The following is a 23,687-nucleotide window of genomic DNA, read 5'->3' on the forward strand; positions in this document are numbered from 1 at the left end:
GAGAGGCCGTATCATTCACTCTAATTTTCCAGAATATCCTTCAAACCAATTGCGAAGAATTGTGGCACAGTGACATGATGCAATGTCCCCAATAAACATCCTATCGTTGTTTGGGAACATGAATTCCATGAGTGGCTGCAAATGGTCTCCAATTAACTAAATACAACCATTTCCAATCAGTGATCGGTTTAGTTGGAGCAGAGGACCCGAGGAGCCAGTCCATTCCACGTAAACACAGCTCATACCATTATGGAACCACCACCAGCTTGCACAGTGCCTTGCTGACAGCTTGGGCCTATGGCTTCTCGGGGCCTATGCCATACTCGAACGTTACCATCAGCTCTTACCAGCTGAAGTCAGGAGTCATATGATGAGGCCACGTTACTCAGTTGTCTTGAGACCAACCACTATGGTCAGGAACACAGGAGAGGAGCTGCAGGCGATGTGGTGGTGTGGTGGTCACTCGTGTGATACCATAGCTCATTAATGCCAAATTTCGCCATAATGTCCTAACAGATACATTTTTCCTGCGTCCCACATTGATTTCTGCTGTTATTTCACACAGTGTTGCTTGTCCCTTAGCACTGACACCTCCACGCCAAAGCCGCCGCCGTCAGTCGTTAACTGAGGGACTTCGGCCTCTGCATTATCTGTGGTCAGAGGTAATGTCTGAAATTCGGTATTTTCGGCACACTTCAACACTGTGAATCTTGGAAACCTTTCACATGAATAATTTGAGTACAAATGACAGCTCCTAGGCCAATGCTCTGCATTTTTATATCTTGCACACTCGTTACTACCACCATCTGTATTGTGTGTATCACTGTTCCATGACTTTTCTCATCTCAGTATGCTGTTCAGAGGTCTGGCAACAGAGCATAGGCAAGAACGAGGCGCATAATCAGGCAAAGGGAAGGAAACTGGGCATGTTGTATTACTGCTTTATGTGGATTTATGTGCATAAAAACATAACACCTATGAAAGGCAACAAAAGAGCTTGCATTTATGCTATTCGTCTTGTTAATACATATCAACATCAGGCGAACAGAGGGTATTGTACATACAACATTTTTAACAAAACAGCTGTTTGTAAAACAAAGAAAATTCGCCTGTAAGTAGGGAATAGTTGTATTTTTAAACTGTGCAAAGGAAATTTTTCTCGTAATTACGGTCTGGCTTCTATGACTCCTCAAAGTCGGCACTCGCCAATAATGCTCGAAAAAGCACGGTCTCTCTTAAATATCACCGTGTATGTAGCCCCTCTTTTAACTAAAATGCAATATCCATACACCAACTAAAAGAATCTCCACGATTCTGTCAAGGTACAACACATCGCTGTTAGTCATGTGATATAAAAAGAATATGAGCTCAAAGTCACGAGTCAATCATTATGAAATAAATAACAGTTTAGGGAACTATCCCAGAAATTGCCTTAGCTATCTGGGAAAACCATGGAAAACCCAAATCAGGATAGCCTGAGAGTATCTCTACGCTCCTGAATTTGAGTTCAGCTTCACTGCTTCATTTGGTAATTCTCTGTTATATGATGTTTCTTATTTACACACAAAGGTGACACATTAAAAAATCATAGATTTCTTCTTCACTACTCACACACAGAGGACAACCGCTGATGATTACTGGACTACTTCTGATCACTTCAATGTAAAACATAGTTCCATTCTTCACTGCTTCTCGCACTAAGACAACAACGGATGACTCCTGGACTGAGAAGATGCTGCTGTGTCCCTTGCTTCAATTCCAAACTCCACACTCAACATTCCACCTGAAAAGCTAAGCCAACGACATTATTGTCATGCATCATTCATCATGACATGGGATCCTTGTGAAAGCAGTAACTGTGTACTGAAATCTGACAAGATGCTGTAGTATCACCTTTCACTTCTATTCACTACTCTGCGTGTTCTAAGAAATTGGTGTAATGTGTATTACTTGTGAAGAACGTTTTAGCTGCCTTTTTAAACAGATGTGTTTTAGTAAACTTTTGCTCTTCCTATGGCAATATATTACAGAATTTTTTCCCATGATATAAAGTATTGCTTTAAGTTATTTGTTTGTTTTTCTTGGGTACATGTAACTCCAAACTAGCTCTTGTTCCATCATTATGAGTGGAACTATGGGTTAAGTATTTATCAATATTTTCCATAATATGTGCCACAGATTGGTATATGTATTCACTTGGTGAAGTAAGGATGTCTAATTTTTTAAATAGTCTTTACAATGAGCCTGACTACTACTTCCAGTTATTATCCTTATGACCTTTTCCTGCAGTTCAAAAGCTGTGTCCGTGTTTCATGCCTTCGATCCCCAGAAAAAGATCACATACTTAAGAACTGAGTGTATGATGTATGCGTAGTAGGTCACTACGAGACTTTGGCTGTTACACACTGACACTAACAGCATGCTGATGACATCCTTTTTGTCAGTATTTTTTTAATAGTCATACCATGTTAGCTGACAATCAATGTTTATCCCTAAAAACTTTGTACTTGCTGTACAATCTATAGATTTACCACCTATGCTTAAAGTGACAGAGTTACTTCCTCTATTTGTACAGAAGTGCCTAGTGATTGTTTTCTTTATGTTCAATGTTAATTTATTACACACTGCCGAACTGTAAACATCCTTGAGGGTTTCATTTGCTTTCTCTAATAGGAGTTCTGATGTTTTACCAGTGACTATGATGTTACTTTCTTCGATGAAAAGAACTTTTTCTTGTCTTACAATGTCTGGAATGTCATTTGTATGTATTAAGAACAGAACTGGACTCAGTACACTACGCTGAGGAGCACCTATTTTTATATATTTCTTGTCTGACGAATGTTTTACTAAAATTTTGTCCTCAGCAGACGTGTGAACAATCTGCACTTTTTGCGCCCTGTTTTCAAAGTGAGACTGGAAGCATCGCTGTGTTAAGATTATATTAATGGTTACTTTCCAGATACACTTCATCCCAGGTCTGATTTGCCAATGTCCTAAAAAAGCACATATCTTATGACCTGAAAAAATCCTTTTGTAGTCCTGCAGCTCTGTGGGTTTCGAAATGAACCTATCTTTAGCTTTATTATCTGACAGTAATGAGCCAAGATCTCTTATAAATAGTTCACAATTTTCCCTGTGAATGTCCATATTTACACGGTCTGAAATTGAAGGTGAACTCTTCTTAGCAGTGTGTACCATTTATGCCACACTAAGTGCTCAAAAAGTTTAGGGTGTTATTACTAGTTTCACTTTCAACACGTACGTTAATATTCATGTCTCCACATATTATTACGCTAGTTTTGTGGGCTGAGATCCTTTCAGTTAATTTATTGATGGAACTCTCTAGGCTATTCTGTCTTGTAAAATTCTTTTTATCCCTGAATAATTACTGCAGCTAACATCCATTTGAACCTGTTTACTGGATTCGTCTTTTAATACCCTCTACTGTTTTTACTGCACACAGTTCCAATGTAAACTGATGATTCCTTGATGTCCCAAAATGTCTCCTAACATCCTATCTTATCTTTTAGTCAAAGTGTGCCACAAATTTCTCTCCTCGCAATTATATTCAGTACTTCCTCATTAGTTACATGACCTACCGAAATTACCCTCAACATTTTTCTGTAGCACCACATTGCAAAAGCTTCTATTTTCTTCTTGTTTGAACTGCTCATCATGTATGACTCGCTTCCAGACAAACACCTTCATGGAAGACATCTTAAAACTTAGATTTATATTTGTTTTTAACAAATTTCTCTTCTAATCTTCACTAACTCTCAAAAATTTGCTAAATCCAGATTCTCATCCATTATTGCTGCATACAATAAGAAAAAAAAGAAAACGACTAATTACTATCATTATCACCAGCTAATGCAAAATCAATGCAAGACATCGGTTTTTACGTTCTTTAAGTTGTTCAGAATCCACAAACGCGAGTGAAGGAAGATAAGGGTCTAATTTCATGAGGACAATGCCCTTACAGATGAACTCAGGGTCATGTTAAACTCTAGATCGCTCTGTAACTGGCTACGTCACACAATTAAGTGTCAGTGGACGGCAAGAGTATACAATTTAAAAAAGTGTTCAAACTAAGTTTCAGGTTGAGCACAGCTTTACGTTCAAAAAGTGAAAACTGTTCTGTGAGACACTTACCCACATAATATTCAAATATGACAAGCACATTATAGCCTCAACTAGCAAGTGTAAACCCAGACAGCTGTTTTTAGAAAAGTTATACATCCTGGAAAGGCGTCTGATGCTGTTAAACAGAGAGATGTGATATTGTCTGCAACCTATGCCGAAGAACAGAAACAAATTTTACTAATTTTTTCCCACCCTCTGCCCTCGAAGAGAACAGGGCGATTATGCCCACACACTAAAGAGCTCATTAAGACTCGTTTTATTTTTTCACTTTCAATCTCTTTAAAGTCGTTATACGTACCGTGTTGAACAATGGTCATAAATGGGTAAATGAACAAAAAACGACACCACTGCCCATTTACGGGCATTTTAAATTAAAATGCAGTAATTTTCGAAAAGAATATTTTCACCAAGAATGAGTACGTTGCGTGCAACAGAACAGTTTTCGTTACGCAGAGACCAGATGATAGACACAACTAGGATATACAACAGAAAAGGAGACCGTAAAGCAATCCAGAGAATCTATTTACATCAGAAGCGTACTCTGCCAATAAATAATAGAGATGCAAACAAACATATTAATAATACAGACGTTCCAACTATTTTTTCCTGGAATATATCAACTGCATACCACTTAGTGCTCGGCAATGTTTCAATGAAGGTTTTTGTTCATTCTATTTCGTTATATGAAATTGCTCTTAGCATTACTCATAACGATGGGGCTCTGATTGGAGCGCATTTCTTCCGTTAGAATTCGGTTTTTATTTATTAAATGATTTTTTTTGTTGCTCTCTGATATATTTTGTTTATGACTTTTGTTCGTGTTATTAACAAGTAATTTATGTTTTTTGAGGAAGCTATAGTGTCAGTTGTCATCATGATGAAAGAATCTCTGGTTCGAGAGGTGTTAATAAATGTCAGGCGGTAGTATAATGCCTGCTTTGCCCGAAGCTGACGGGCTGGTGGGAAGCAAGATGTAGTGTTGTGTGATATTTTGAGGTTGTCATGACATAATTTCCAATTTTCGTGGCTCATGTTGTCGTAATGAGCGCTTCCACACATTACGTTCCGCATGCGCTTCCCGTGTTGGGTGTAAAATAAAATAAGGCCTAATGAGATTGTAGGTTAGGGGTTGTGTATTGTATGTAGAGCTGTTAGACGGTGGCAGCAAAATGAAGTTTACTGAACATTTAAGTGCTCATATTACTCCCGAGTGGAGAAAACAGTATATTAATTACGAGGTAATTTGTAAACCATTTGCTTTTTCCCCACTGTCATATCATGGAATTTGTGGTGTAGATTGCATGTTCTTTCAAGTAGTGGCGATACTCTTTATATGTGACCCGTTCCTTTCATTGCATTGCAGGAAATGAAAGCAATGCTTTATGCTGCTGTGGAGCAAGCACCTTCAGCAGAACTTGTTGAACCGGAGGTGTTATCTCGCTATTTCGCAAAATTTGATGAACAATTTTTCCACTACTGTGATAAAGAATTAGCGAAGATAAACACTTTTTATTCCGGTAAGCATTACTGTTGTTTAAAAGCAGACTATTGCATGTTGCTGCATATGCAGAACCATTTTGTTTTTGTTTGGGAAATGTGTATTTGCGGGCCCTTCATTCCCCTCCTGCCCACCTCTTCTCCTCCTTTATAACAAGATGATAGTTATTGGATAGAAGTTGCAGGTCCAGTTGCGTGAATGCGATATGTATACTGGTGCAGATTATGTGAAATAACTGAATCAGTACTGCAATACAGACTAAGAGTAAATATATTATGTGGCCACCTCCATTGTACTCCTGAATGTTTTATGCTTCTACAAAATTTTCTGCTGATAAAATCCATGGGCATGCAAATGGGTTGTTGTGGCAAAAGTACCGTCCCCTCGAATATTCTAACCACCTTTTTGGAAGAAGGTCCGTGCATCAGTGATGGAAACTGTTTGGTTTGAGCACAAAACAACAAATTATGGCCATAAAAATTATTCTGAGGTGAATACATAACAGCCACATATACAGAGGCTGTCACCCTTAAGAGACAGAACTGATCACAAGTTCTTAAGATCAGGCTATCTCCTATGGTGAGAAACTTATTAGTGATGGATTGTGCAGATCAGTTTCACTGTGTAAAATTTTAACTGTGTGTTGTATACTACTATAACAAGGGTTTACCTGACAGTGGTCAACTATAGTGCAAATGTTTTAAAATTTTGCCTGTGTATTGGGAAATCTTATAAGTATGCAAGAAGCGATTTTAGTGAGAGTTCCTCATTCTGTTAATGATTAGTAAGTGACTTAGTTATGCTTAGATTCTGAATTTGTAGTTTGTAATTTTTTGCTGCTTCAGGAATGGTTTTTAATGTGAAACTGTTGTGCATGTTATTTGTGTTTTAAAATTGCTTTAGCAAATGGTGTTCACACTAATCTTCGAAAACTTTGGCCACAGTCTGTTACAAAGCAGTTTGATAGGTACATAAAGAGTCATGTGGGAAAACAGCTATGTCACTGCTGGAGACCCACATCTTTGTTTTGCTGTCACTATTGTGAAAATCTGCAGAAGGATAATTTGAGGTTGGGCACATCAGATTACACTTGAGATAACATTTTATTAACAGTGAGAACCAAAATGAGATTATCTGTTGACACTAGACATTGTATGAAACAACCCTTCCCCCTCCTCCCAGTTCATGAATAAGGTAAAAGTCAGTGTAACACACCAAAGTGTGCGTGTAATTTAAGACAGTAAAAATCTTTGTTATTAGATGTCGATTTTTGTTTTCCATGGTGGTGCTCTCAGAATGTATGTAGCATGTGCCAGTTTTGAATTTCTTCAGTCTTTATTTATTACTATTTTATAAAAGCTTATGTATTTCGTAAGTAAAAAATTTAATATGTACATTTTGGATGCATGGGATAATAAAGATGTGTAGTTACCTTAGGCTGTCTTTAAAATACATATACAATTGTAATTTGAGTGTACTTGATTAAAATTTGTATTGTGTGCTGTTAACACCATCGTATTCAAACTGCTACTTTGTGAGACTTTCTTTCATTAAACACATCACATGACCTCGTAGCATAATGGTGTTGAGTGATTTGGTGGATTAGCTTTTTTACAAAATCACATTACTCAAGCTGTAGTAATTTCCATAGTGTTCATCATACTGACTGTATAAAACATGAATGACTGTCGATTGACTGTACATAAGTACTTTGATTTTCTGTAGCTATTCTAGAACACAGTTACTTTTTTTTTTTTTTAAAGCAACACTATGTATTGCTTCGTCCACGTTATCAGAAGAAATAATCATTGTCCATGGCCTGTTTACTTTGTGTTGGGAAAGTTTACTATGTCTTAGGACTGCCTGACTCACTCCAACTCATTTACTTCACACTAAACTAGAACTCTTACTGCTGCACACAGCTGTCATCACTCTCTGGCAGTCTTGTCATCTTACACACTGCAGCTGGGAGCAGTATAGCTCCGGAATTCCTTTGATATTAGTGAGAACTGGAGGTTGTTGTATGCCAATGTGTTCAGAGCACTTGTTTACTGTTGCACTGACTGACACACACTAATATTATTCTTGAACAAAACCAAATAGTTACTAGGTTCTAACTTCACATATAAGAATCCCGAGATTCTGATGTGTAAGATGATGTAATTTTCCTGAATCAGAATTCAGGGAGATGTTAAGATTTGGAAAAAATTTGTCCATAATGTAATTCAGTGCGGTGAAGGTGAGAATTGCTTTTGGATGTACTGATTCTAGTGTAGGATGACACTTTCCCCTCTCCTCCACATCTGCCCTCTTAATTATTCGTTCCAAACTGGAGTTTGGTGTGAACCAAGATCAGCCAAGAGACCAACGCTTGTCCAATTGACCGTGACATTTGCAGTGGTCTGCACTGTGGACTAACTACTGAGTGCTATGAATTGAAGTGATCAAGTAATGAATTTGTGTTCCTTTGCATTGCTTCCCTTTCATGTTCCTAGTAAGTGATAACACATCTGCAAACTGGCCAGCACCACCCTGTCATTGATGCATCACCCGCTTGATTGTTTTATGGCCTCCACTCACTTTCTGGCTTGGACTGTTGCCTCCCACCCACACAGCCACGTGCTGTCTGCATTGTCTTTCCTCCTCCATGCAGAGCCTGCTGCCACTATAAAGACTGTAGGGTTACTGTCACCTCTCTTGAATGTGCTTACACTTCTCTCAGAAGCCACAATGCCGGTACTTTGATTCCAGATCCTGAGTGGTTACAGCCACAAATGTAGGCCTACAGTTATAGTACAAGGTGCCCCAGTTGACAAGCTTTTCCAAAAGTATCAGTAACAGATCACTTTTATATTAGATACTGAACTACAGACAATGAACTACTAGGGTGTGACTGAAGGTAACCTAAAGAACACTTGTGAAAGTTAAGTCCATTGTCGTTAACTATTTCTTCTGTAGAAGCTCATGTATTCGAAGTAATCTCACTGGACACTGGACAGTTATTTTGTGGGTATTTGCAGCTTGAGGATCTCATCGTTGGTGTTTTTTCGGTGTCAATTGTGACAACAGGTGGCACTGTGTGGAATTCCTACCTTTTGTTGTCAATATGTGTATTAGAAGAATGCTCTTAGTGGTTATGGGGACTGAAAAACCTTAGGATATTTTTTGACAACATGAGAATAATGTTTGTGTCATAAAAAAATATAGTTTCAACTTGTTGACTCAGTTATATTGACAGTTTACCATCAATACAGCACCAATCTCCATTGAATGATAAGACTTAGCAAGATTAGATTAGAGATTAGATCACATTTTGTTCAGAATACATGTATTAACGTGGACGTTTGCTACTAAGCAGTCACATTGCCGGCCATGATCAATGTCGAATTCGTTCAAGTTTGTGCTCGCTCTGCATAATCCTGATTCTCACTGTTGTGATACCATGTCAGCATACACATTCCTGACTTCCTGTTCGTTATTCATGCTACAAAGGTTACCATCTTTTCACAAGTTTAAGGAAGACTGTTACATAAATGTGGAAGAGTTGCTGAAGTTGTATCGACCCTTGTCAGTGGTAGCATCTAAGACACCACGCAATCCAGCTGTTGGCTGTCCTGTGCTGATCTGTTCTCCAGCCAGGATTTAATCCTTAAGAGGAATAGTCATGAGTCATCGGAATATGCAATTTATGTAATTTCTTCTGAATTCTGGAAATATGTATCAGCAAAGAATGACACGACCATAGCATATGCATACAGATGAAGAATCTACAGATATAATAATTTAGTACTTATAATAAATATATAATCTCTGTTCTTGGATTTGCTGACATTTTTCTGTTAAGTTATTTAATCATCTGGGTATAATCTTAGAGTGATACAGTATTTGTCGTCATAATACAATAAATAGCTCAAATTATTCATCCACATAGAATATATAAGTATGCCCTTGTGGGGATGGAGAGGTGCTCAGCTGTGGCCTTCATTAAGGAAGCATCCTGGCATTTGCCTGAAATGATTTAGGAAAACGGAAATTGGATTGGCCAGATGGAGCAGGCTCCATCCTATTCTACTGTGAGGTCAGCATCTACCTGCACTGCCACGTTTTATTGATCCCTATTGTACAATATTCTTGTATTTCCACACAATTTGCTCTCTCTCTCTCTCTCTCTCTCTCTCTCTCTCTCTCTCACACACACACACACACACACACACACACACACACACACACACACACACACACACACAGTGGATTTATTGGTTATTTTTCTTTGAATGCTGTTAAATGTAATGTAGATGAGGTAGTCTGAAATACATTGCCTTAAATTTACCTTGTTGTGCCACATTGTGAAGCTTGGTGCCAGAGTCTTGAGCACACCTTCAGTTGTGCATGTTTTAAGGAGGTTTGGCACACGCACAACTAGTGTGACGTAATTGCCTAATGGGTAAGATATGTACAGTTTTGACACAAAATAGGCATGATTCACAGTGTGCACATCTAGCCCTTTCCACTAAATAACAAGTTTACGTGAATGCCGCCAGATGGTAGCACACTGCAACAGGTTTTTATCCCCATTTGCTAGACATAAATCCTGCTAGATGGTAGCATACTCCTCAGATATGCCAATTCACTCTATATATAGTGAAATTAGATCAAACATCAATATATGTTATAGTTATATTGATAGGAAAACCTATTTTCTGGGGTTGTGAATGAGATATAATATATTAAGTATTGTATTTCATCATACAATAATCCATTTGAGGTGCTGAGAACCATAAAGCACATCATTGCCAATTGTGAGACAGTAGCATTTATTCACGTGTCTGCCATCTGTTGATTTTACTGTGAATCAAGTTTATCTGTGCTGAAGGCCCACACTGTGTATATGAACATTCGTAAAAATCTGTCTCACTGGTTTCTCTGATATAACTCAAATGTGGGATTGACAGTCATGTGCTTTTAGGCCTTATGGCTCTCTGTGCCTCGTTTATATTTGTAATCAAGTGGCCATGTTGATATACAGTACTACTTGAATTTAACCATTTCCACAAATGTGGAGTGTGTTTGGAGTTGTTGGTTTACTGTGCTTGAATTGGCTTTTGTGTGCAGTGTCAACATGAGCTCTGTTGAATCTGTTTTAAATGCTAACAGAAAAGAAAATTACCAGAAAAATTATCAGAAAAAGTAAGCCATGAAAGAACTAGGGCCTGCCAGACCAGATCCATTTACCGAGAAAGTGATGAAATCAAATAAGAATGACTACATGTGAACATTTAACAAAGTAGTGTACAATAAGCATAAGTTTTTGTGTGGCAACTTAAGAATGTCTAATTTTCACCCCAGCAGTTAATTCATTAACTAATACACATGTTAGGTATCTTGTACATTGGCCAAAAAAATTAAATAAAAATGCACAAAAACTCCCACTTACACAAAAATGCAAAATGGAGAGTAGTGAAAGTGTAAATATTATTTCATTCTTTAATTAAATATGTACAAAACAACAAAGATCCACAAAATCAATTTCTTCTTTTTTCAGAAAATTGTGATTATTATTACTGTTGTTATTAGTTTTGGCAATGGCTGTAATTGTATAAATATGTTGATGAACATAACTGTTGTACAGCAGATGCTATTAATTTCATACTTTGTTTTTATCTGAATCAAAAAATTTGTGAACACGCAGATTGTATCCTCATGAGCTGCCAATGGGTGGGTGGTGGCATACCGTTGTGGGAGGGGTGGGAAGGATAGTTGGTAGGATATTCCTCATTTCATGACATGATGAGAGCTAGTCAGAACCCTGGTGGAGAATGAGAGTCAGTTGCTCCTGTCCTGGGTGGTACTGACGCGTGAGGGGATTGCTCCTTTGTGGCTGAATGGTGGGCTTTTGGGAGGCGGTGGATGACGGGAGAGATAAGGCATGGAAGATCTGTTTCTGTACAAGGTTGGGAGGGTACTTTTGATCCGTGAAGTCCTCACTAAGACCTTTGGTATATTTGGATATGGACCACTTGCCATTACTGATGCGAAGGCCATGGTTGGCTAGGCTGTATGGAAGGGCTTCTTGGTATGGGATGTGTGGCAGCTGTCAAAGGGGAGGTATTATTGGTGGTTGGTAGGTTTGATATGGAAGAAGGGTCTGATGTAACCATCTTTGAGGTGGATGTCAACGTCGAGGAAGGTAGCGTGTCTGGTTGAGAAGGACCAGGTGAAGCAAATGGGGGAGGAGGTTTTGAGGTTCTGAAGGAATGTGGGTAAGGTTTCCTCACCTTTGATCCAGATCACTAAGTAGTTCATCAGTCAGTCAGAACTAGGTGAGGGGTCAGAGATTCTGAGTGGTTAGGAAGGATTCTTCTAGATGTCTCTAGAATATTTTGGCTTGGGATGGTACCATGCAGGTCTCCATTGGCGTACCATGAATTTGTGATTCCTGAAGTTTTCCCGGCGGACATAATGTTCCATCATCTTTCGGGTGTGCACTTGGGACAGCGACAATTCTTGCGATATTTCGGCTGGAAACCTCCCAGCCATCTTCAAGGTGAGTCGGAGACTGAGTTCATAGTGTTTGCGCGTGCCTGTTTATACGGAGAGTCACGTGATACAAAGCTGCTGAGGATGGAAAGCGCATGCGTCAAAGATATCAAAGTCGCCACTACTGCGCTAGTCATAGATAAGATGTATATAGCAAAGATAAACATATAAGCGCAGAGTGCAAACAAAATAGTGCTGCTGGGAATCCACCGTGCTTGTAAATAAATAATTAATCTTTAAAAGTGGTAATATCTGTCGGAAGTGAAGATCCAGAATTTCTTTCCGAACAAAGGTGTGAAATAAGCGGTTTCCAAGCATTGTCAAGATGAAATCCTTCGTCACGGTTTAGCAGGTTGTCGGCTAGTTGTATCTCTACAGCTTCCTTAACAACTGAGTCCCAGAAAGATGAAGCAGTAGTTAAAATCTTAACATCTTTATAATCCATGGCAGGGCCAGTAGAAATGCAATGTTCGGCAACTGCTGATTTGTTGGACTGAAGAAGAGATGTGTACTGCTGGTGTTCGACACATCGTTCCTGTACAGTGCGCGTGGTTTGCCCTATGTAACGTTTGCCACACTCACAAGGGATTTCATAAACCCCCGCCTTTCGCAAGAGCAGATCATCCTTAACGGATCCCAACAAGACTGCAGTTTTAGCTGGTGGGCGGAATATGACATCCGCTTTATGTTTCTTCAAGATTCTAGCGATTTTAGAAGAAACATTACCCATGTATGGGATAAAGGCTGTAGATTTCACTTCCCTTTCCACTTCCTCATCCTTTTCCTGTGATTTTTCTGCAGTTTTTATTTGCAGGGCTTTCTTAATCTGCTGTTGCGAATAGCCATTTCTCCTAAAAACTGCCTCCAGGTGTACAAGCTCATCCTGCACGCTGTCAACATCAAACACTACATGAGCCCTGTGGACCAAAGTTTTCAGAACACTCATAATTTGCGACGGATGGTGGCAGCTAGAGGCCTGCAAATACAGGTCTGTGTGTGTGGGCTTACGGTATACGCAATGATCTAGGGATCCATTTTCTTTCCGGCGAACCAGCACATCCAGAAACAGTAGACAGCCATTCTTCTCTCGCTCCATAGTGAACTTGATGTTTCTGTGAATGGAACTGATAGAGTTTTATGAACATCTCAATTCCATTCACGGAAACATCAAGTTCACTATGGAGCGAGAGAAGAATGGCTGTTAACCGTTTCTGGATGTGCTGGTTCACCGGAAAGAAAATGGATCCCTGGTTCATTGCGTATACTGTAAGCACGCACACACACACACACACAGACCTATATTTGCAGGCGTCTAGCTGCCACCATCAGTCGCAAATTATGAGTGTTCTGAAAACTTTGGTCCACAGGGCTCATGTAGTGTCTGATGTTGACAGCCTGCAGGATGAGCTTGTACACCTGGAGGCAGATTTTAGGAGAAATGGCTATTCGCAACAGCAGATTAAGAAAGCCCTGCAAATAAAAACTGCGGAAAAATCTCAGAAAAAGGATGAGGAAGTGGAAAGGGAAGTGAAATCTACAGCCTTTCTCCCATACGTGGGTAATGTTTCTTCTAAAATCGCTAGAATCTTGAAGAAACATAAAGCGGATGTGATATTCCGCCCACCAGCTAAGACTGCAGCCTTGTTGGGATCCGTTAAGGATGATCTGCTCTTGCGAAAGGCGGGGGTTTATGAAATCCCTTGTGAGTGTGGCAAATGTTACATAGGGCAAACCACGCGCACTGTACAGGAACGATGCGTCAAACACCAGCAGTACACACGTCTTCTTCAGTCCAACAAATCAGCAGTTGCTGAACATTGCATTTCTACTGGCCCTGCCATGGATTATAAAGATGTTAAGATTTTAACTACTGCTTCATCTTTCTGGGTCTCAGTTGTTAAGGAAGCTGTAGAAATACAACTGGCCAACAACCTGCTAAACCTTGACAATGCTTGGAAACCGCTTATTTCACACCTTTTTTCGGAAAGAAATTCTGCATCTTCACTTCCGACAGATGTTACCACTTTTAAAGATTAATTATTTATTTACAAGCACGGTGGATTCCCAGCAGCACTATTTTGTTTGCACTCTGCACTTAAATGTTTATCTTTGCTATATACATCTTATCTATGACTAGCGCAGTAGTGGAGACTTTGATATCTTTGACGCATGCGCTTTCAATCCTCAGCAGCTTTGTATCATGTGACTCTCCGTATAAATAGGCACGCGCAAACGCTATGAACTCGGTCTCCGACTCGCCTTGAAGATGGCTGGGAGGTTTCCAGCCGAAATATCGCAAGAAGAATTGTCGCTAAAGTGCACGCCTGAAAGATGACGGAACAATACCATGAATTTGTTTGTAGCTGATGTCTTCAAAGGTGAAGTAATTGTGAAGTGAAAATATAGTTGATTAAGATGACCAGGAAGGAGGTTGTAGGTTTGAAATGCGTTGGGCGTTGGGAAAGGTAGTGTTCAATGGTGGTAAGGCCATGGGCATTAGGGATGTTGGTATAAATAAGGGTGACATCAATAATGATGAGCAGGGCACCATGTGGTAAAGGAACAGGAACTGTGGAGAGTTGGTGGAGAAAATAGTTGGTGTCTTTTATATAGGAGGATAGGTTGCAGGTAATGGTTTGAAGGTGTTGGTCTATGCGGGCATAGATTCTCTCAGTGGGTGCACTGTAACCGCCACAGTGGGGCATCCCAGGTGGCTGGGTTTATGGACTTTAGGGAGCATGTAGAAGGTAGGAATGTGAGGTGTTGTAGGGGTCAGTATTCATTCCTATTGTTACACACACTGCACCACCAAAAGATCATCATACAAAGATTACCAACATACAGAGAAATGATGCAGATGGTTTAAGTAAACTGCTGGAAATTACTTGCTTGTCAGCTCCCGCGGGGCTTGCCGCACTTTGGCTGGCAGCTACGTGCTTGGCTACCATAGGGGCCCCAGCCTTTGTATCATCTTTTCCCTTCCTTGCTGCATGTCTGTCCTCTTGCTATTCCTTTTCCCATTCCTTGGGGAACATGTCTGGGGTCTTTTTGGAAATGTTTTCCGCATTTTCAGTAGCTAACATAAGAACAGTCTCACGACTGTTTTTTCATTCCTTTTTTCCTTTCATCATTCACCTTCTTCAATACTTCCAACACTTCGGCATTTGAGACTCCTCTTTTTCTTCTTCCTCCCTTTGCATTCCTGAAGGCTGGCCCACATGTTAGACACGTAACAGTTGATTGGGTACCACATAATACCCAGCCCTGGGTGGACAGGTGCACATACCCCCTGATAAAGGCCAGGCCCAGGTATGGGGAGATTACCTGAGCTGCTACTTTCCCAAATTGTCGATTGGTCCCTCTTTCAGGCATTCGGCAGGTGTGACTTGAGGTATGAACAATCACCTAAGGTGGGTGAGCTGCCCTCTGAGGGGAGGCCTGCATTCTACCATCTGCCACTAACAGTACTGTTTTGCTACATCTTGCTTCATGAAGGACATGGCCTCACAGATATGTGACCTCAAATTCAGCGCTGCAGTTGTGAAATCACCCATTGTCATGGTAACATTGCCATCTCCTCATCCTGCTGGGCAACAACCACCAAACATTTGCCTCCCGGGGTGAAGTCACTTGCTGCACAACTGGCAGGCCAGAAAGGACAGAAGGAATACTCCCGCAAAGACTTCCTACATCCCTCCGGCCAACAAACATCTGAGTCTTCCTCTGTCAATCGGAAACACTCCAAGAAGTCAAACAAAGGGAAACAGTCTGTTCCTTCACCAGCTAGGAGAGCCTCTTCGAAGATAACATCATGTGATACTCTCACCTGGCTGACCTCCCATGTCACCGGTGCGCACCACCAACCACTTTTGTGTGCTGGGCTCCACAGAGTGACAGGGGGAGAATGCTGATACCTATGTAGCTCTCATGGAGCAGGATCCTCCAGCCTCTGCACCCTGTAGCAGTGAGTCTTTAAAGGCTGGCACTTGGCAGCTGCCGAGGTGACACCCCTTCATCTTTTCCCTCCTCCCCTTTCCTTGTTATGACTCCCCTTCAATGGAACGTTCATGGCTTGTGATGAAACAAAGAAGATTTACGGCCACTGTTAGAATCACAACATCTGCTTGTTCTCTGTCTTCAGGAAACAAAATTGCATCCTCAGGACCACTTAGAGCTCCAGAATTCTGTCCCAGTCCGTTTTGACTGCATTCATTATAAACAGTTGCGTGCACAGTGTCGTCACATTCTTCGGATAGCAAAAAAGCTAGGTGGATTTCATTTACTAGTTCTTTTAACAGTTCCACTCCCTCTTCCATTATGTGGTCGAACCCCTGACAGCTCTCTGGTATCAAGATCCATTCCCCAATTTTTGGCCTGACATTATGAGATACTGTCATAGTGGATCCTATTTCTATCTCCAACATCTTGGGCTGCTTTTTTGTGAGATTTCGAGCTCCTCCCACTATTACCCTGGCTTTAAATGAGTGGAGGCGGCTTGGCACTACCCTTCTCTTCTCAGAATAGTGAGTGCTGCCACACTGCCTTTACTACGTGGGAGCTAGATCATGCTCTCACTTTGCCCCGACCTCCGCCCCAGGGCTGGACAATGTTCACATTCAGATGTTGCGAAACCCATTTATTGCGGGCAAGCACTTTTTCCTTCATACACATTTCGCAGACACTGGCATGAAGCCACTGTCGTACCCCTATGTAAGTCTGGTACGGACAAACACCTTCCTCCTAGCTACTGCCCCATCTCTCTCATTAGCTGTGTTTTCAAGGTGATAGAACATGTGATTCTTGCCCGGCTGGTATGGTGGCTTGAGTCTTGCAATTTACCAACTACTGCACATTGTGAATTTTGTACTGTTCTGCAATTGACCATCTCATCACTTTGTCCACTCATGTCATGAATGGCTTTCTGCTGAAATCCCAGCTGTGGCTGTGTTTTTAGATTTTGAGCCTACGACACCTGCTGGAGGTCTGGTAACCTCCGTAGTCTCTACAAATGGTGCTTCTGTGGCCGCATGCCCAGTTTCATTCTGGAATTTTTAAAAGACCAAGTTTTCAGGGTACATGCAAGTTCTGCCTTGTTGGACACATTTATCCAGGAAAATGGGTGTGCCTCAGCGTTCTGTCCTGATCGTTGTCCTCTTTGCTATCATCATCAACCCTATAATGGCCTGTCTCCCACCAGGCATCTCCGGCTCCCTTTTCATTGACAATTTTGCCATCTATTATAGTTCTCCACAAACTTGTCTCATTGAGCGCCGTCTTCAGTGATGTCTCTATCATCTTTACTCATGGAGCTTCAACAACAGCTTTAGTTTTTCCACTGACAAAACTGTTTGTATGAATTTCTGGTACCATTTGTTGAAACTGCAACATTCCTGGGGCTTATGTTTGATAGGAAACTTTCTTGGTCCTCTCGTGCATCTTATCTGGCAGCCTGCTGTATGTGGTACCTCAATGTCCTAGATGTCCTGGGGAGCAGACCGAACCAACCTCATCTGTTTGTATCGGTCCCTTGTCCTCTCGAAACTAGACTATCGGTGTTTTGTTTATGCATCTGCATGTCCATCCCTCTTACGCCGTCTCAATACTACCTATCATCATGGCACCCATTTGGCCACTTGTGCCTTTTACACTAGCCCGCTTGAGAGTCTGTATGCAGAAGCTGCCGAACTACCGACTACTGCTGTCCTATCGCCATAACTTTCTCCCCAGCAGATATGCAAGCTGCTTGTCTGCCATGCATGACCACTCATCCTATGCCTCCATCATTAATAACTCCTTTGATCACCAGTATGAAGCGCGTCCCTCTTCTGTTATCTCCTGGAGTTTGCTTTCGACGCTTGCTCCCGCAGCTTAACTTAACACTACCTGCAACTTTCCCAGTGAGTGTAAACCCTTCACCACCTTGGCTTTATGCGGTGGTCCTTGTTCACCATGGCCTTCATTCACTTCCTCAGGACACTACTCCAGCCTCATTCTGTCGTCTTCAGTTTCATGACCTTTGCACAGAACTTTACGGCACTACCTTTGTGTCCAGTGATGGTTCTTGGACTGACTGTGGTGTCGCGTGTGCCTTCATCATTGGCACCAATGTTTTTCAGTATTGGCTTCCTGCACACTCTCAGTATTTACAGCAGAGCTCTTCGCCATGTATCAGGCCAAGCAGTATGTCCAGAAACACAGGCTTTTCAATTGCGTCATCTGCTCCAACTCTCTCTGTGTCCTTCGAAGGCTCTGTGTTCTGTACACTGCCCTTATCTTAGTGCAACGGGTCCAGGAAAGCTGTCACTTGCTCACTCTTGATGAAACCACTGTGAAGTTTATGTGGGTTTCTTGTCACATCAGTCTGACAGGAAACGAGGCCGCTGACGCTGCTGGCAAAGCTGCAGTCCTTGTACCTCAGCCTGCTAGTTCTTACATTTCCACTGATGAGCTCTGTGTTGCTGCCTGTAAGGTTCTCCCTTTATGGGAACAAGCTCTGGGTTGTTATTCCTCTCCCAGCAGCTGGGATGACATCCTCTCGGCCCTCTTGCCTTGAGAAGATCATTTTAGCTAGGTTCTGTATTGGGCACTGTCTTTTCAGCCATCGCCATTTGTTAAGTGGTGCTCCCCCATCACTTTGTACTCATTGCACTAAACCTTTGACAGTCTGCCATTTCCTGACGGAAAGCCCTTTTTTTAACCACTAATGTTATCGGTTGTGTTTGCCATCTGAGTTATTGGCCGTTTTAGCAAATGACGTGCAGGCTGTCGACCGCATTTTACTTTTTATCTGTCGTAGAAATATGGCAAAAGCCATTTAAGTTTTAGTTCAGGACCTCCATTTCTCTGTGGCATATTTTGTAGACCTTTCTCCACGTCTGTTTTTAGCTGTCTTCTCTTCCATTGATCGGGATTAATGTGTAGTCATTTTTAACTCCTCTCTTCATCTTTGTGTTCTACAGTTCTGACATGGGCACGTATGGCCCTAGTTGTTTTTGCACCCTAAAACAAAACAAAACAAACTTGCATGTCAGGATTACCAAATTTCTGAAATTTTTACTTCATATCTCCCTATGAATTCATTTCTTTCAATTTGTTTTCAAAACAGAAGGGAAAATAATGGAGTTTGAGGTTATACCTCATCTAGATAAAATTTTCTGCAGGTCAAATAATGCTTATACAGTTGACATGTTAATTTATACATTCTTCCATCATATTATGTAAATCCCAAAATGAAGGAAAGCTCTCAGGGATTTGGAGTGAGTCAGGTTATGGATTAAAAATCGGAAGTAGCCATTGGACACTGCTTCTGTAAATGACCTAGATTGTAGCTATTATTATTAGTACTGAGACTATTACAAATAAAACAGTTGTCTAATAATAAAGACAATATTTCAGTAATCATCACACTCTGGAGCAGAATTCTAATGTTGTTGCCGGTAGACATCATGCAGGAAATTTAAAATCACTAGATATTAAATAAATAAATAAAGGATTACCTCATTAGCCACTACTTTTCCAATTTATGAGAACATCTGGACTATGGAATTTAAATTCAGCATCATTCTAATGGTTGTATTAAAGTGTCCTTGACTTGGTCACCAGACAGAAAGCTGATTGTGCTCTGTTTGAAACATTGTACAAAACAGCATTTGAGTGTTGTAAAGAAGAGACCACTGGCTTTTTTATGAGCCACTGTTTTTCTTCCTAATACACACACACACACACACACACACACACACACACAAAAGTAATCTATAATCACCACTACTGTAAGTATTAATAGATTAGTGTTAGTCATAATTTGTTGTTCATATTGAAATAGACACAGTGCCCATAATAATAGCTACAACTTAGATCAATTATGCTGGCCGGAGTGGCCGAGCGGTTCTAGGCGCTACAGTCTGGACCCACGCGACTGCTACGGTCACAGGTTCGAATCCTGCCTCAGGCATGGATGTGTGTGATGTCCTTAGGTTAGTTAGTTTAAGTAGTTCTAAGTTCTAGGGGTCTGATGACCTCAGAAGTTAAGTCCAATAGTGCTCAGAGCCATTTGAAGATCAATTATTGTCTCAAAATGTATATTTCAGGATCAGTTTTCATTAATTGATTCAGAGAAGTACATACGGAAGGAGTTTGTATATTTATAATCAATATCTATGTAAAAATATGATTTAGCACCCCTGAAACTGTGACACACAAGCAAGACCTAAAACTGTTAAAATCATGTGTTAAATGTAGGAATATTATAAAGAATTTACAGATGAGACACTTTCTCAAATGCTATACTGTCTGTTGTATCTCGACACAGAGCACTTTCATTTTTCAATGTACAAAACAAAATGGTTGAAAAAATTGTTTAAAGAAAAAACAAAGAGAATTTTGATTACAGATATGTAAAACCTACAAAACAAGTTGATAATTTATTGGAGCAAAGATAATGGTATTTTGTTTCTATTCAAAAAATTTCAAATTCATCTCAAATTCTTAAAAAATTACTTAAAGAACATCATGTCCACCTGAAATAACTCCAGCAGTAAGTAACTGCAAGCACAAGTACACAAGTGAAGAAATTATAAAAACTAATTGTAATTTATGTGTGAATAATCAATGTTATTTAAAAGTTAAAATAATAAAACATTTGAATGGAAAGTAAGATAAACCCAAAACTTCAATTACTATTTGATGAAAGATGAAGAACAGTGGCATTTTCTTCTGCATGGTGTGTCTTAGAGAATTTTCAAAAACTATCTTAGCTAATATCTTGCACAGTTTAATTATATAATTAATAAAATGCATTTTAACACTATTTTTTATCATTTTTATACCTACCTTGTTTTTCCCCCAAATGTCCTCCTGATGAGTGCTACAAATGCTGGTGAGGGACCTAAAGGCTGTGTGTCAGTTCTGTAGGTGATGTTGGCATGTGGTGAAGGAATGAACAATTGGGACATTGAATGAGTCATGGATGTAATTTTTCAGTCCTGAAATTGAAATGCCTAAACTCACTGAAATCAAAACAAATGTGGGTAAATGCCAGTGCTGTAAAAATTATGACGTGTGTTTTGGAACAACAGTGGTGTAATCCTTACCCCCTGTCAAGTGCACTGTGGTGACAGATGTAAGCCACTATGATATTTTGAAAAACAAGCTCCTTATAGCATGGTAAGAAAAATGGCCAGAACAGGTTGTACATGTGGTCTTTCACCAACACAATGCACCTGAATGTCCAGTGAATAAAACACAGGAGATTCTATGTGAAAACAATTTTCAAGTGCTTTATCATAGTCTTTACCTAGGTCATCTGGCCCTGTTAATTTTTTTCTTGCTCCGATAATGACACATATAGTGTCCCCTCATCCTTCTGCTGTGTGCTGCTTTGCATCAGTAATTTTTAATGATCAGAACAGGTTTCTAAAGAAGTGTTTGCAGTCGCCATGTAATACTCATGTCAGCATTGTGAAAAGTGCTTGCAGTGAATACATTCATTTTTTCAAACACAGGAAAAAATTTGGAGTGTGTCCCTTCTGTAAATAGGAGCTAGAAGAATTGCAAAATAACTGTAAAACTTGTAAAGCATCTTTGTAACAGCATACTTCTTGTGGAAACAGTTACGTCCATTCAAGCAGTCAAGATACAAATGTGGCTACTTTGTCACACTTGTATCTACTTGTAGTTCATTGGTTCATTGTGAATATGATAAAGTTGCTTACTTCTATGTATTGTGATGCCATTTCTTCAAAATTATGAGATGCTTCTATGCACCAGAATTAAAGTGCTCAACACATTGGTCTGGTTGTGCTGCTTGTAGGGTACGTAGTTTGCTCACACACAAGCTGAGGATACTATGTTTATTCCAACAAGCATCCATTAATTGCTACCCAGAGTGTAACATGGAGAGACAGGTGTATCACAAAGGGAAAATCTGCAGCAGCTGAAAGTATGTAATTTATGCAGAACCAAACTACAGCCTACAATGTTTACTCCATCTTTTGCATCATCCTGAAAAATATAATTAAAAAGTGTACGTTTATACAGAAACAACATACTGATGCAACCATTATAATGAATATTTGCAAATGTTCCTGTGCAAAGAATCTGTCTGGTGTAAGTTTAAGACCGAATCTATCAGTGAGAGCGAATGGCACAAAGTATATGATAGAAGGCTTAAAACCATATCCTGAATTCCAGAATGAGATTTTCACTCTGCAGCGGAGTGTGCGCTGATATGAAACTTCCTGGCAGATTAAAACTGTGTGCCCGACCGAGACTCGAACTCGGGACCTTTGCCTTTCGCGGGCAAGTGCTCTACCATCTGAGCTACCGAAGCACGACTCACGCCCGGTACTCACAGCTTTACTTCTGCCAGTATCTCGTCTCCCCCCTTCCAAACTTTACAGAAGCTCTCCTGCGAACCTTGCAGAACTAGCACTCCTGAAAGAAAGGATATTGCAGAGACATGGCTTAGCCACAGCCTGGGGGATGTTTGGAAGGTGGGAGACGAGATACTGGCAGAAGTAAAGCTGTGAGTACCGGGCGTGAGTCGTGCTTCGGTAGCTCAGATGGTAGAGCACTTGCCCGCGAAAGGCAAAGGTCCCGAGTTCGAGTCTCGGTCGGGCACACAGTTTTAATCTGCCAGGAAGTTTCATATCCCGAATTATCAGAAAACAGAACAGTAGTAGGTGATTTGAGGCTTTCCCGGCATGTATACTGTTTTAAAGGGTTCTTGGGTGTCCAGCCAGATACTATCATCATGGCCATGATATTACAGTGAATAACTATTCCTCCATCATCAAGTGATGCTGATGCAGTGGTCTGTCTGCTCTCTGCCATTAGTATATATTCCTCGCAGATCTAGGAATGATTCTGTGAGCCAATGGCATGTTACGTGTCCGGTGATACGGGAAGCGGAGGCTGCAGTAGGTGTTGGTGGTGGGCCCGCTGTGTCTCTTCGGTGGCCATGGCGTAATGATCTCGTGTCCCCTTGCACCATTGCTCCATGATAGAGCTTAATGCTGGTTTCCAGGCCTCACTGAGTTGGTAACCAGTGTCCTTATTGACGAGGTTGTCTGTTACGCAAATTTCTGTGGCCTCTTTGAAGATGCAGACTCGGTAGTTATTTGTGAAGGCCAGTACTTTTGTTTAGTCATAGTTTGATGTGTGTGCAGTGTTTAGGCAAAGTTCTGCTTGAGCAGATTGGCTTGGTTGGCCTAGGCGTGTTTAGTATTGGTGTTCTTTGCATCAATCGTCCACTGTATGAACTGTTGGCCAATATAGGATTTGCCACAGCCACATAGAATTTCGTATATGCCCACTTTCTTGAGGCCAACATAGTCTTTCATTGTTCCTAATAAGACATGCATCTTAGCCAGTGGTCAGAAGCTTGTGTCGATCGTGTGGTGCCTCAGTAGCCTCCCTACTTTGGACAACACAATGCCTGCAAAAGGTAAAAATGGCAGGCATTCTTTCTATTCATCCATCTCTTTTTCATCTTGATACCTACTGCATTTCT

The 23,687-nt window shown here is 40.6% G+C and overlaps 1 protein-coding gene across 1 annotated transcript in view; it reads left to right on the forward strand.

Moving 5' to 3' along the window:
- The first annotated feature begins 5,047 nt into the window (after positions 1-5,047).
- The window catches only part of LOC126187442 (xenotropic and polytropic retrovirus receptor 1), a 112,601-nt gene continuing 93,961 nt past the window's right edge, over positions 5,048-23,687 (forward strand). The window contains exons 1-2 of the mRNA XM_049928526.1: positions 5,048-5,381; positions 5,507-5,660. Coding sequence (XP_049784483.1) covers positions 5,313-5,381; positions 5,507-5,660 — 223 coding nt within the window. The 5' untranslated portion in view covers positions 5,048-5,312. The remainder of the gene's footprint in view (positions 5,382-5,506; positions 5,661-23,687) is intronic.

Source organism: Schistocerca cancellata, chromosome 1, assembly GCF_023864275.1.
Source record: "Schistocerca cancellata isolate TAMUIC-IGC-003103 chromosome 1, iqSchCanc2.1, whole genome shotgun sequence".
Taxonomy (NCBI): Eukaryota; Metazoa; Arthropoda; class Insecta; order Orthoptera; family Acrididae; genus Schistocerca; species Schistocerca cancellata.